At 39.1% G+C, this 16,075-nt stretch overlaps 1 protein-coding gene across 1 annotated transcript; it reads right to left on the bottom strand.

Annotated features, from left to right (window-relative positions):
- Positions 1 to 7,999: 7,999 nt before the first annotated feature.
- LOC128661701 (uncharacterized protein C6orf62 homolog) lies at positions 8,000 to 9,007 on the bottom strand. The gene is made up of 2 exons (XM_053715927.1): positions 8,530 to 9,007; positions 8,000 to 8,052 (listed from the first exon to the last, which is right to left on the bottom strand). Exons 1-2 carry the CDS (start codon positions 9,005 to 9,007, stop codon positions 8,000 to 8,002), a joined length of 531 nt encoding a protein of 176 aa, XP_053571902.1.
- Positions 9,008 to 16,075: the final 7,068 nt, after the last annotated feature.

Genomic DNA, 16,075 nt, shown 5'->3' with positions numbered 1-16,075 from the left:
AAAGCCGCAACACTCTGGACTCCTGGTGAGTTGGGCCAGTTACACATACTGTCCCAGGCGCGTGGATAGCCGCCATCCCACAGTGACACACAATTAGCCACGTTGCTCCCCGTAGGGAGATTTCAGTAAGGGTAATTTCTTCTAAGCCCTTAGACAGCGGGCCCTCTGTAAGGCTCAAACATGGCCACAATAATTGAAAAGCTGCACAAGTGGAACAACAACCTACTGAACTTTAACATCCCACTTTACAAAGGGAATAATTCCCAGTATCATACACTTAGGAAACAACCCTGCAGCCCCCTACTTCCCAGTCATTTTATTTACTGGAAAACACATGAAGCTCTACACTGATGTGTGAGTAGTCTGATGCCCCCCAGACTACCCCCCCCACATATACTTCTTCAGTCCAGTCATACTTTCAGTATAACCTCAAAGCAAAGTCATCAATCTGCTTAAACCCAAGCTATCGCATAGCACATATCCTGTATGCAAAAATATTACACTCCCTATACTAAGAAAATAGACAACATGTCTGGTAAGCAGAGACAGCAAGATAAAAAGATTAAACACCAAGCTGAGATGCACCCAGTTTAAAATGGGGCTGCAGAATGTGCAGATCTTTCCCAGCAAGACACCCACCCTATCGTTTCACAATTGTCAGCACTTTTTTTTACCAAAAATTGATCAGCTCCAAACAGGATTAGATGCTCTAACCTCTGACTTTAAAATGTTTTCCACAAGACTCACAGTGGTAGAGCAAAAAGTTGCAGATATTGAAACCCAGCATAGAGAATCCTCTGCCAATATTGCACAATTACAGAAACAAAACAAAATCCTTCAGGAAAAGATGAATGACCTTGAAAACAAGTCCAGGCGAAATAACATAAGGGTGGTGGGACTGCACTTCTGGACTTTGCTGAGAAACTGCTACTAAGCCTGCTAAAAATACCACCAAGCAATATTCTATGCATAGCAGAGAGGGCGCACAGGGTATGAATCCTTTCATCAAGATCTGAACATCCATCTGCACCCAGACAGATAATAATCAAATACCTTAATTGAAATGAAATTACCCTTCTGAAAGCTTACAGACAAGCGCCAGAGCTGATGCATGACAAAAAGAGGATTTACCTTTTCCAAGACTACTCAGCTGAGGTGGATAAGAGGCAAAGGGAGTTCTCAACATATTGTAAAGAACTTTTGGAAAGGGGAGAGATGGTATCACTACTGTTCCCTGCTCGCCTCAAACGTCCCAAGGACCGAAGTTCTTTGACTCCACAAAACAACTTAAAATCTTCCTACAGAGAAAGAACCTCTCGATCTTATTGAAGAAGCAGAGAATTGAAAGCTAAAGAACTCAACACATGTCACCCTCTACTGATGCCTGAATTGGTGTGAAACAAACACCATAATGGACTGAGGACTATCTACTAGTCCATAAAAAGTCACATACCAAGACCTTTGATATCCTTTTGAAAGTGTGTGTGTGTGGGGGGGGGCACCTCAGCTTTACACTGTTAACAAAGTTACACCATACTGTATTGTTATATATTTGTGCCAATATTGTTTTTTTTCTTGGCTTGGGTTACAACCATTTGTTATCTTTATCTTCAAATTGGCCTGCACTACAGCACTTGTACTGGTGTTTGGTCCTCTAAACAGGAGCCCAAGGGTGCCATACAGTAAGTAAACTCCTCCACACACATGGAATAACCAACCCAAAAAATAACATACCCCAGATAAGTTCAATATTCACTCCAACCAGTACAATACTACCTGAAGCCAGTACACACCAACTACAGCATGGGGGCAAGGATCATATCCTGGAACATGGGGGGGATTACATCACCCATAAAACAAAAAACTATACTAAAATATTTGATATTCCAAAAAGCAGACATTACCAACTTACGGTAGACAAACTTGAAACCCGCAGAACAACAAAAACAAAAACAAGGTTGGGTAGGTGAGGTTATATATTCTCAATATGAGAATAGTAGGGCTAGAGGAGTTGCCATCCTCTTTAGAAGAAACCTAGACTACAAAATAATACAAACTACATTAAACCCAGAGGGAAGATACATACTCCTTTAATTAATGATAGAAGGCTGCCCACTGTCTTTAGGTGGGGTATATGGCCCACCCACACAAAACAAGAGTTCTGGAGTGCTCTCCGTACCCGACTGTTAAACGTGACTGATGCACCACTGATCCTAGGGGGAGATGTCAATGTAGCACCGCAAACCCCTGCAGACAGATTTAAAAATCCCAACACAAAAAACAACGCTACAGCCACCCTAAACAAAAAGGGAATCTCTAATGCTGAATAAATTTAAGACAGCCCTCACATTAATAGACATTTAGAGAAATAGAAACCCAAAAGCAAGAGACTACACCTGCATTACTCCTGCAAAAGACACTATTTCTCGAATTGATCTATTTCTGATCTCGGACGTTCTAAGTCCTATAGACCACTATCGACACCCCCATCATATCTGACCACGCACCAATATCTCTCAAACTGAAACTGGGCAGAACACTTGGTCCTTTCCCAAATACCTGTACCAAGACATAAACCTTAAGAGACACCTAGTGGGAGAATGGCTGGCATACAAGACCCTAAACCAACAACACACTAATGACCCCATCCTTCACTGGGAAGCCGGTAAAGCTGTCCTCAGAGGAGTAATAACCTCATATCTCATAAAAAGAAGGGAAAAAAAAGAAACTCAGGGAGGACCTAGCATTAAGACAGTTAATAAATGCTAGAAATAAACACTTGAGGCATCCCACAGAGGAACACAGGAAAAGATATAAAGAAATTAAATCACAAGGAGACACCATTCTGACTCAGGCCGCAGTCAGAGACTTTAAAGTAACACATGCTAGATACTACAGACACGGAAACAAAACTGGGCACTTACTGGCAAGACTAACGAAACTGACAAAGGGCACATGAAACATAGCAGCCATAATAGACAAAGGCACACTTCATACAGAGAATAAGGAAAGACAGCGAACATTTAGAGAATACTATACACAATTATATAAGGGACAGACTGTGGGCGGTAAGGTAAAATCAACATTCTGGAAGACTCTAAACCTGCCTACACTGACAGACGACCAACTTCATGCCATAAATACACCCATAACCACATCCAAGATAACCAAGACAATAGGGGAACTACCACTCGAAAAGGCCCCAGGGCCTGATGGCCTACCAAACAAATTCTATAAAATACTTAAGCTTGAAGTAGCAGACACCCTCTCAATGCTATTTAATGGAATAATGACAGGCACATCCACACTATCTCAAAGATTCACAGAAGCAAACATTAGTTTAATCCCTAAACCTGACAGAGACCGTCCTATTTCTCTAATGAATTCGGACTACAAACAATTCACTAAAATCCTCGCCAACAGACTGGCTACAGTTCTGCCTTGTCTAATACACAAGGATCAGACAGGCTTTGTTAAGGACAGATCTGCTGTCACCAATATTCAAACTTTACAATACCTACTGACTCATTACTGGAAACAACGCAAATCTAAAGGGGAGAAGGCCATGCATAGCGCATGTGTCTTACTAGTAGATGCGGAAAAGGCCTTTGATAAGGTACTTTGGGACCATCTCTTTTTAACTCTAACAAATTTTGGGATCACGGGACTCTTCGCTCAGGCAATGAAAGCAATATATAACTCCCCACAGGTTGCGATTTTAGTAAATGGAACCCCATCCCAATCCTTTACCCTTGAAAGAGGTATGAGGCAGGGCTGCCCACTCTCCCCCCTCCTGTTCGACCTCATCCTAGAGCCCCTGGTCATTAAGATTTGGGGGGAAACAGAAGGTCTAAAAGTAGGGAAAAAAACATTGCACCTTTCCCTCGTCGTGGATGATAGGGTACTTTATATGTAGGACCCTGACACAACTATCCCCAAGGTAATCAACATTATAGCAGACTTTGGTAAAATCTCGGGATACAAAATTAACACGGACAAGACAGAATCAGTTTGGTTAAAACCACACCAATCCCCACCGAACCTAACTTATGACTTTAAAATAGTGAAGGGTAACTTCAAATATTTGGGTATCAGACTCAGAGCAGACCCCAGTAAATGGTATGAGGCCAATTACTCACCACTGAAAAAGAACCTCAAGATTTTATCTTACACTGCACAAAGCTCCCTCTTACTATGGCGGGAAGAATAAGCCTAAATAAAAATGATCCTGTTCCCAAAGCTTCTTTATTTACTTCAAATGATACCCTATGTACTACATAAAGCAGACTTGAAGTTTTGGAACTCGCTAATATTTTCCTTCATATGGACAAAAAAGAAACATAGAATTAAATCTATTAGGTTTACCAGTTCGATGGAGGTGGGAGGGATGGCCAATCCTAACATAGAATTCTAAAGTTGGGCAACCCAAGCAAAGTACATGCTAGATTGGCTGACAGGTCAGGAACATTTCATCATACCAGAACTAGAACAACAAGTGGTAGACTCCTGGTCCCTTTCAATGTTACCACACATGAGCGCTGTCAAATATCAGGGAGTCACACACCAAGATCCTGGAAATTGCATACATAACGCCAAAAACATATAAAAACTGGGAACCTAGGCGGACTTATTACACATGCTCCTGGCTTGCCCTAAACTGTACAAATTCTGGGGAATGTTAACACACTGGGTAAACTCCATAACTAACATAAGTCTAGACATTACCGCACAGACAATTATATTTCTTGAGGTTCAGAACCTGCCCACAAAGGACATGCTGCTTGTCCACAATATAATACTGCAAGCTAGAAAATCTATGTTACAACACTGGTTAAATGCAAAACCTCCAACCCTTACCCAGCTCAAACACAAGATCCACCAACAGCTACTATTTGAACAAGCTGACACACTAGGAGACCGCAAAGGCAGAACAACACACGTCATGAAAGAATGGGAACCCTACATACTCACCCTAAATAGAGCCCAACAGACTCAAATAATAGACCCAGTAAGAAGCTTGGAATACATTATAAATGCCCAGTTAAAAGGAGAATGGCAACTTGACCTAGATAGACACATCACCTGAATTTTTGAATGCAACTGGATGGCACCCTGCGGACTGAGATAGCTCAAGCAGACATGAGGATTTAAAGAGCGAACTAGGCCCAATCCGTATATCCTAAGTTAAGTACGTGGAACCTTCTTCTTCCCCAACCTAGGCTTAAAGGGACCCAAGTGGACTACTCACCCTGGGTGACAACTATATATATCTGAACTCTAGGGGTATGGTAAAGCCATTGTTTTGAAGTATTAATATTTATAAAAATAAAAACTGAAGACATACTGTACATATGTATCTGGCAAGAAAATTATTTGCATATCAACTTTATTCAAATCTTGTAAGACAATGTCAATTCCTTCCATGTAAACAAGACTGTAAAGTAATGATGTATATTATCACTTCATGGAGCGTCATTATGTATGGTATGTTCTTAATATAAATAAAGTATTTAAAAAAAAACAGAAGAGCTTTGTGTACTCTTAAAGGGACAGTCTACTCCAGAATTGTTACTGTTTAAAAAAAAAAAAAAAAAGATAAAGATACCAAGAAAATGAAGAAAAATTAATAATAGAAGTAAATTAGAAAGTTATTTAAAATCACGTGCTTTATCTGAATCATAAAATAAAAATGTTGGGTTTCATATCCCTTTAATTTGAATTGAAATGGGAACACTTAAAGGGCCATGAAAACTATTTTTTTCTATCACAATTCAGAAAGAGCATACAATTTTACTTTCTAAGTTACTCCTATTATCAAATTTTCCTTGCTGTCTTGGTATCTTTTATTGAAAAGCACGGACAAAAGCTAAGTTGCATGCACGTGTCTGGAGCACTTCTGCAAGGATGTTATCCATTTGCAAGATCACTAGATGGCAGCACTATTTCCTGCCATGTAGTGCTCTATACACCTACCTATGTATTTCTTTAACAAATAATACCAAGGGAATGAAGCAAATTTGATAATAGAAGTAAGATGGAACTTTTTTTAAATTCTATGTTCTTTTTGAATCACAAAGAAAATGTTTGGGTTTCATATCCCTTTAATAATTACCTGAGTCTGACAACCTTTGTTTTCATGGTTCAGATAGAGCATGTCATTTTAAGACACCTTTCATACATACATAGTAACATAGTAGATGAGGTTGAAAAACGACCAAAGTCCATCGAGTTCAACCTATACAAATATACAGTAAAATACTTAAAAAAAGCTTCAGTTAAGTTTAAATAATCCCACTAAAAGGTGACCCATTTAATACTAGCAATTATATCCATGAATTTTGTTTTTAGACAGAAATGTATCCAAACAATTTTTAAATGTATCTATGGTATTAGCATTCACTACCTCCTTTGGTAATGAGTTCCACAATTTTATTTTTCTTACAGTGAAAAAAAAGTTTTTCGTTGCAGGAGATTAAATCTCCTTTCCTCCAACCTTAAATTGTGACCTCTTGTCACAATTTTCTTGGAATAAACAGAGCTTCTGCCATCTCTGTATATGGGCCTTGAATATATTTATATAAAGTAATCATGTCACCTCTCAAGCGCCTTTTTTCTAAAGAAAACAGATCCAGTTTGGCTAACTTCTCCTCATAGCTTAAATTCTCCATTCCCCGTATTAGCTTTGTGGCCCTTCTCTGAACTTTTTCTAGTTCTGCAGTATCTTTTTTTGTGATCGGTCTTACTTACTTTCTTCTTTTGTTAGCCTTTGTTGAAAGACATACCAAGGTAGGATTAGAAAGCAGCAATGCATTACTGGGAGCTAGGTCCCAGTAGTGCATTGCTGCTCTGTAGCTGACTTTATCTATGGGGTTTAACCCCTTTTCAGGAGTTAAACACATAGGGGCCAATTTATCAAGGGCCGAATGGCCCCTGATGCCCCTGTTTCCGCGTGAGCCTTCAGGCTCAACGGAAACAGCAGTTAAGAAGCAGCGGTATCCTTAACTGGTCGGCTGCCTCTGTGGCTGCGGACATCAATCCGCTCAATATCCTATACGATCGGGTTGATTGACATACACTGCTAGCGGCCGTTTGTCCATGAATCTACAGGGGGCGGCATTGTACGAGCAGTTCACTAGAACTGCTTGTGCAATGTTAAATGCCGACAGCGTATCATGTCTGCCAGACTTTGATAAATCGCACCCATAGTTACATGCAAGCAAAAGTGCAATAATAAATGGTCATTTATTAAAGAAGAATATTAACTGCTTTCAGTAGCTTCAAGTAAAGGAAGTATTAGGAGACGGAGCATCATCGCGATTGTTTGCGCCCCCTTTCCATTGTGCTTGTATTACAAGTTTACACCACAATCTTTACCGCAATCTCAGAGCTGTGGTTTACACACACACACACACACACACACACACACACACATATATTATATATATATATATATATATATATATATATATATATATATATATATATATATATATATATATAAGTGCATTAGAACCCTTTGCCATTAAGTAGATGAAAACATGAAAAAACATATTTATGCAATATTTTTTTTTGTTTTTAATTTACCTCATTTATTTAAATTTTCAATGTAATCCAATTTCAAAACAAAAACTAGATACAAATTTAAACCAGATAAGCACTAGTTTTAGCCAAAAGGAGTAGGCTTACACAAGTATAATCAAAAAAGGTGTAGAAACCTTTAAGTAAAGCCTTCTCTCAAAACAACAGTAGTCAACCTTATTTTCACTGCACAAAATTAAAAAAATTCCTTTCTGAACCAACTTTTTACATCAACCTTTTTTAGTTTCCAACTTTATAACTTATTTCCCAGAACCCACAATGATTTAACAGAATTACTTTCATTTAGAAAAAGTAATATCTGCACTAGCAGGTTTGTGTTGCAATTCCTCTCTCCAGAAATCGATGTGGTTTCTGCAATAACTAGTATTTAAAGACAATGTAGCTACTGCAGACTCCTATTCTATATTTGCATCTGTGGACCCTCTGTGGGGAATATATGGAGGTATGCAGCAACTGGGAGAATAGATTGAAATAAAAAAGTGCAACTTTCAGCTTAAAAAGCAAACTAAGACATAAAAAAGCAAATGCTGGACAGGATCTTTCATATATAGGTCCCAAATGGGCTTTCATTCTACATCAGTAAATCATGGTTTCATATTACAGAATAGCAGCTGAGCTTCTCTCACCTGTGGCATTCTTTTTCCACCCTCAATACTGTTATCTAACACTAAATGTTATGTGACATGACCAGTGCAAATGGGAAGACCACCAAACAAAATACCTTGTGCTCTCTGATACATTTGATTTAGTGTGTCACAGTCCCTTCATTTCACATTAAAAGGCTAAAGCAGAAAAATTGTAGAACTTCCTCTTCATACAAGTTCTAAGCAAGAAAAAAACAACAAAAAAAAAACAAAAAAAAAGTTCTGATACAAAATGAGGGGGAAAAAAATCCAGCATGAAGGTTCAGCATGAAGGTCCACAACATACAAGTGTTCTGAGCATGAGTCCATATTCTTCTGGAATTTAGAGAATGAAATTCAAATTTGGCCTGAACAGGCCTAAAGGGCTCCTCAGATCCCTTCCATCTTGAAAAGAGAAGACAGGCAATTTTTTCAATGTCATTTCGTGGCCAAAGAAAAAAGTCCATCTCCTGAGTGCATCCAATTACATTGCTGTGCATGCACTGGTAGCATGGTGCATGAAGCTGTACAACATCCTTCTGTAGAAGCTCAAGGGAACTTTCCAAGGAATAGCTGGAATACAGAATATTTTCTTCATAATTATTGGCCATAACTGGTATCACATCAGCCACTTCAAACAGAGCCAACTTTTTCTTCTTGTCTTTGAAAACAAAGGCAATATATATCTTGAAGTCAAACTGGTCAGCTAGAGACTCTTTCTTCTTTCTTAGCTGAGAGCGCAGTCTGCTCAGAGCCTGTTTCTTGCGAGAATTTGGGTCCCCCATTTTGTCACAGAGCTGATACTAATGCCTATTACTAATTTGTGTGTATATTTAGGACACCAGTTCAACACAAACGAGCCATGTTATGGGACGTATTAAGTAAATATAACCGACAGGGCTCTTTCGGCAACACGTGATAATCTTTTGATACTAATGGGGTCAAGAAACAACAGAAAGGGCTGCAGTACCATTACAGACAAGGTGTTATTTTCTGATGGAAATAAGGGAGGCATTTTTTAAACAAAAAGAGAAAACTTTTATAACAAAAGCCATCAAAACGTCAAGGATAAGATGTTAAAATGACGTTCCTACAATTAACCTGTACCATAAAAACAAAAGCCATCCTGCAAAGCCAAGTCATCTCTCAGCTAACAAAGGGAAAAAAAATAAAACCAATAAATCAGCCGCAATTCTACATTATATAGTGAAATAATGTTACTTTTCCTTAGATAAGACCCCCTTTTTCAACTTCTGTATGGAGATATTATTTATGTTTGTTGTAGGAAAAAAGTTGTTCACAGCAAAAGTTAAGTTGTCCCACATTATCTGGGACCACAGAGCGTATGAGTAGGCCCATGTTTGACCGCTGCTGACACCCACCGGGGAGGAAAACCCTGATGACAGGGATAAAGGCAGTAGGGGAAGGGGAAGGGGTGTACTAAAGGAGTTGCACTAAATGGCACTATCCCTGTCACTTGCAATTTTTTCTGACTTCCCTTTGTGGGATCAGTGGTGAGGAATTGGTTTTGTCATGTCGCGATAAAAGGCGACACCATATAACTTAAATGCGGTAGTACGATATCTACAGTGGGAATTGGAAGACTGAACTAGAAAAGTCACGGATAAAGGTGTCACTGATGTCCTAAGTGCAACGGCTGCCTGTCATGTCTGTGCAGTAGGCTGCGTGCGGGTTGTGGGGTGGATGTCTCTGCAGGGGAAGGCTAGTTAGGGCGACAGCTCCGGGGGATCCATGTCAAGAGAAGACCAGGGCTCCTAACGGACCCCGCTGCATCCTGGCTGCACTGCTTAGCGGGCCACACACCCTGCTCCACCCCGACCCACCCATAGTCCGGACAGGGGAGTGCTGTGACTTGCGGGAAGGTGGAGGCTAAGGGGGAAGTTAAGGTAGCGAATCCAGCACACCCTAGGAGTTATGAAGGTTTGACAATTAAACATGTGCGGCTTCCCTCAATCTAATTGCAAAAATTAAGAAACACAAGCCGGAACACCGGCGGGTGCCCAATCTCCACAGACAAATACCTCGCACACACAAGAACAAGATGGCCACCGCAATATTCATTTTTAATGAAGATATTACCTAATAACTTTTACCTAGATTACAAGTTTTGCGTTATTGTGCGGTACGGCTATACCGCTGAAAAATCGGCCATTGTGCTTGGAATGGCAGGTAACGCATATGACAAGTTGCTGCGGTATAGCTATACCGCAAGCATCTTAGCCTTAATGCAACCCTCCATTCCGCACTCAAAAAATTTTGTTTGAGTGCGGGATTTTCCATAGCGCCGTATTACAGGTTGTACGGTCCAGCTAAATTGCTTGCGTTATAGCCTATACCAACACGATCAATTCCGTGATCTGAGACCAGAAGTTATGGATTTTGCGAAACAAAAATGTTTCACAAAACTCATAACTAAAATGTTACAAAGTACTCTAACAACCATAAACTACCTATTAACCCCTAAACCGCCGACCCCCCACATCGCCAACACTAAATAAATGTAGTAACCCCTAAACCGCCGGCCCCCCACATCGCCAACACTTTAATAAAGTATTAAGCCCTAAACCTCTAGCCCCCCACATCTTAACTGATAAACTAAACCTATTAACCCCTAAACCGCCGGTCCCCCACATCGCCAACACTTTAATAAAGTATTAAGCCCTAAACCTCTAGCCCCCCACATCTTAACTAATAAACTAAACCTATTAATCCCTAAACCGCCGGTCCCCCACGTTGCAAAACACTAAATAAATTACACTATTAACCCCTAAACATAACACCCCCCTAACTTTAAATTAAAAGTTACAATTTAACTATCTTAAAATAAACAAAAACTTACCTGTGAAATAAAAAAAAAAATAAGATTAAACTATAAATGAACCTAACATAACCATTCTAATGAAATAAAAAAATCTACCAATTAAAAAAACCTAAATAAACCTAATACTACGAAAAAATTGAAAAAAATCTAACATTACAAAAAAAATGCTAAGATTACAAAAAATAAAAAATGAAATTATTCAAAATAATAAAAATTACACCTAATCTAATAGCCCTATTAAAACAAAAAAAGCCCCTCCTAAAATAAAAACACCCCCTAACCTAACAATAAACTACTACAAAAGCCCTTAAAAGGGCCTTTTGTAGGGCATTGCACTATGTTAAACAGCTCTTTTACATAAAAAAATTACAAAGTCCTCTTCTCTCCCCCCCCAGAGAAAATAGTTATTTTCGCAGATGATGTGACCCTACTCCTAACGGAGCCACTATATTCCATGCCCGCAGTTTTCAATGTGATTCATCATTTTGGTGAAATGAGCTACTATAAAATCAATTATAAAAAGACAGAAGGATACCCCATACAGATGGACCACTCCACTTTACTAAGACTTCAATCTCTCTACCCATTTTCCTGGTTAACACAAAACCTCAAGCACTTGGATATATTCCTGAGTGCTAACCTGGATCAATTAATCCATGATAATTTTGACTCATTAATACACAATCTTAAGATACTGTTGGACTTCAAAAAATTGTCCTGGCTAGGGAGGGTCGCTTCAGTTAAAATGTCCTTGATCCCGAAGGTGCTATATCTGTTTCGCTGCATTCCGCTCAATGTTCCACATTCCACTTTGTTTCATATACATAAACTATTTTCTCGCTATATATGGCAAAATAAAGCACATAGAATAGCCTATAATACGCTGCAGAGATCATTCCCATGTGGGGGGATAGCGGCACCTAACATCTTCACCTACTATGAAGCAGCAAGGCTTTCCCATGTTACAGCATGGGGCATCAAAGAAGATAGACCGGGATGGTACTCCCTTGAGGCCTCGGAAATGCCAGGCGATTTAGAATTCTTTGATTTAATTTGGGTCCCCAATGCTAGAAAACTCATGTCCCACCTTCCTAATATTGTGGTACAACATAACCTATTAATATGGGAATCCCTGAGAAGCCGACTGTTGATTGCTCCCCATCCTTCGCCAGTGCACCACATGGCAGGTTTATTTTGAGATCTCAAAAATATCCATTTGAGAGACTGGAGGCAAAAGGGATTTTCAACTACTGAGGATTTTTTTGACCAAAACCAAACTCTTAATTTGACCCTGATATCTGAGAGATTTGAGCCTGCTCCGCCCTGGCTACCATTTGAATCTCTTCAAATCCTTAGCTTTTTGAAGTCATGAGGATTCCTCACAAACTCTGTTTGGAGACCTACTCCCTGGGAGGTCAGATGGAGAAGTGGGACTAAGTTCCACAAACCTCTTACAATTCATTATAACTTACTCCTGTTGGACCTTACCCCAGGTGTACCGTGGCAATATAAAGCATGGATTAGGGAGATAGGTATTAATTTCTCTGATCACGACTGGGAATGCGCTATCTCACTCACTAAAAAGACCATACACTGTGTTACTTTGCTGGAAGTATATATAAAAGTGCTCCTGAGGTGGCATAGAACCCCAGCCCGACTTGCCAAAATGTACCCCTAGGCCTCGCCCTTGTGTTGGCGAGGTTGTGGAGCAATGGGCACAGACCTACATATCTAGTGGGAGTGCCCGAAACTAACTTCACTATGGGGGGAGATCGGAAGCCTATGCAATTCTTTGAAACTTATTACTGAGATATCACCCTCCAACGCTTTGTTACATATAATAGCCAGTGATACGCCTCAGATGTCGAGGAGATTGCTGATATACATTTTTACGGCAGCAAAGCTATGCATCGCTCGGGCCTGGAAGTCCCTTGAACCTCCGCGCCTCATAGAAATCAAAGCTGTAATAGACTACATGGCTAGCATGGAAAGATATTTCTTTAATTCGATTGATCAAATGGAGACTTACTGGCTAATATGGGATACCTGGTTCCATAAATAAGGACAATCCATGCTAAACTCTATGAAAAAGAAGGGAGGAACCCCATTCTGCCCGGGATGTGTTGTTTTTTTTTCCCCTCTTCTCTTTCCCTTCCCCCCCCCCTACTCCTTTTCACATTCTCTTGCCCATGATCAGTGAATAGACATTGTATTGTCTAGCTACTAGTCATTCTGAAAATGTACTATGTAATTCTGTTCAATACTACTGAGGTACATAATAAGCACGTTTCTATTGGATATTTTACTAACCCTTGTTGATAATGTGACATACCATTAGTGTTTGCTAAATGTTTTGAAACAACAAAATGTATCCATCCAAATATTTTCAATAACTTGACACTCTGTATACTGCTGTGTTTGATGAATCTATCTTTATTGGTTGATATTGTGTATACATTTATATTCAATAATTATATGTTTATTTCTGCAAAAATCTTTCAATAAAACAATTTTGAAAAAAAAAAAAATACAAAGTCCACCCTAAAAGTAAACCCCCCCACCCAACCAACCCCCCAAAATAAAAAACCTAAATATAAAAAAATCCTAAAAAGGGCATTCAGCTCTTTTACTGTGTTTAAAAATGGAGTACCTTGCATTCCTATTGGCTGACATTTTCAAATCAGCCAATAGGATGAAAGCTACTGAAATCCTATTGGCTGTTTAAATCAGCCAATAGGATTTCAGTAGCTCTCATCCTATTAGCTGATTTGAAAATGTCAGCCAATAGGAATGCAAGGTACCCCATTTTTAAACGGGTACCTTGCATTCAAGCTTCAGTGTACAGTGGTGACCATATGAAGAGGATCCTCCACGCTGGATGTCCTCGCCACCGGTGATGATGCTCCGCACCTCCACAGCTCTGCGATACCGGGATGAAGATAGAAGATGCCGCCTGGATGAAGACTTCTTGCCGTCTGGATGAAGATGGATTTCTGGACTTCAGGAACCGTGAGTAGATTTTCTGGGGTTAGTGTTAGGGTTTTTTTGTTGTTTTTTTTTAGATTAGGGATAGACAGTAAAAGAGCTGAATGCCTTTTTAAGGGAAGTAAAAGAGCTGAATGCCTTTTTAAGGGCAATGCCCATACAAATGCCCCTTTAGGGGCAATGGGTATTTTAGGATTTTTTAGACTTAGGTTTTTTATTTTGAGGGATTGGTTGGGTGGGGGGGTTTTACTTTTAAGGGGGACTTTTTAATGTAAAAGAGCTGTTCTAATGCCCTACAAAAGGCTCTTTTAAGGGCTATTGGTAGTTTATTGTTAGGTTAGGGGGTGTTTTTATTCTGGGGGGCTTTTTTGTTTTTATAGGGCTATTAGATTAGGTGTAAATTTTATTATTTCGGATAATTTCATTTTTAAATTTTTTGTAATCTTAGTGTTTTTTTATTTTTTGTAATTTTAGCGTTTATTTTTGTAATGTTAGATTTTTTTTTTTTTATGGTATTAGGTTTATTTAAATTTGTAAGTTAGTTTTTTTAATTGGTAGTTTTTTTTAATTTTATTAGAATAGTTATGTTAGGTTAATTTAAAGTTTAATCTTATTTTTTTTTTTTTTTCCCAGGTAAGTTTTTATTTATTTTAAGATAGTTATATTGTAACATTTAATTTAAAAGTTAAGCGGGGTGTTAGGTTTAGGGGTTAATAGTGTAATTTAGTGTTTTGCATTGTGGGGGACCGGTGGTTTAGGGGTTAATAGGTTTAGTTTATTAGTTGCGATGTGGGGGGCTGGCGGTTTAGGGGTTAATACTTTGTTATAGTGTTGGCGATGTGGGGGACCGGCGGTTTAGGGGTTAATATGTTAATTATAGTAGTAGCGATGTGAGTGGGTGGTGGATTAGGGGTTAATAGGTTTATTTATTAGTTGAGGGGAGCAGCGGATTAGGGGTTAATCACTTTATTTAGCGTCAGCGATATTGGGGAGTAGCAGATTAGGGGTTAATAACTTTATTTAGTGTTGGCGATGTCGGGGAGCAGTGGATTAGGGGTGTTTAAACTAGTGGTTTATGTTAGGGTGTTAGGTTTAAACGTAATTTTATTTTCCCCATAGACATCAATGGCGTTGCGTTACGTCGATTTGCCATTCCACGATCACAGGTGTTAGTTTTTTTCTAACACTCTCTCCCGATTGCTGTCTATGGGGGAAAGGGTGCACAAGCACGTAAACTCAGCCCTTGGCTTTTGTGCGGTATGGAGCTTAACGCCCCATAACGCACAGCACAAGGAGGTTTTTCAGTAACTGGTAATGGCAGCGCTATGGAAAGTGCGATACTGCTCATTTTATTGCGTTAGTTACGCACCCGGTATAGCGCAAAACTCGTAATCTAGGTTATTGTGTTTACAGTAAATATTTTACATTTGCTAAAGTGAATATGCTATGCTGTTTGTGCAATGTTTTTTTTTACAACAATTTTTTTCCCATTGACTTCTATGGGGAATGCGAAAATGCAATTGCGTTTGCGCGATTGTCGGGTGTTAGTTTTTCCACCACTTTTTTCTCTCTATTGATTTCTATGTGGGAATACATGCATGCGCACGTGTTAATTTGTTAGGATTTTTGCTCTAGTTGGGTTAACACTTGCGCAAAATATTTTTTTTTAACTTGTAATACAAGCGCAACACGACTAGAGCAAAAAGCTTAACTCTAGCAAAGTCTTCGCTATCTCAAAAGCACGTTTTACCGTGCCATGTAATCTGGCCATGAATTTTTTGTGATATCAGCAGATATGCAAATCAGTGCAAACAATGAAATATTAGTTGCCTGCTGTGCAGTTAGTGTGTTTTTTGGAAATGTGTTTATAGTTGTTTTTTTTTTTTAATTCTTCCTTGAAGAATCATTTCTTTTCTACTATTGGGGAATTTATGTTCTGGGGAAATTAATTTTGTTATATCTGTGCACCACATCTGTTATACTCTGGCCCTCCCTGGTTTCGTTTCCTTGTTTTTGTGATCTCATT

The sequence above is a fragment of the Bombina bombina genome, chromosome 1, assembly GCF_027579735.1.
Source record: "Bombina bombina isolate aBomBom1 chromosome 1, aBomBom1.pri, whole genome shotgun sequence".
NCBI lineage: Eukaryota > Metazoa > Chordata > Amphibia > Anura > Bombinatoridae > Bombina > Bombina bombina.
The sequence above is the reverse complement of the archived record's forward strand: the minus strand, read 5'-3'. Positions and strand labels throughout refer to the sequence as shown.

Bases quoted from the DNA above. Each gene is read 5' to 3' on its own strand.
- LOC128661701 (XM_053715927.1), bottom strand. From the start codon at position 9,007: ATGGGGGACCCAAATTCTCGCAAGAAACAGGCTCTGAGCAGACTGCGC. The intron at 8,053-8,529 runs GTATGTTGTGGA...CTATTCTCCCAG, and splicing joins GACTCATGCTCAGAACACTT to TTGCTGCATACCTCCATATA.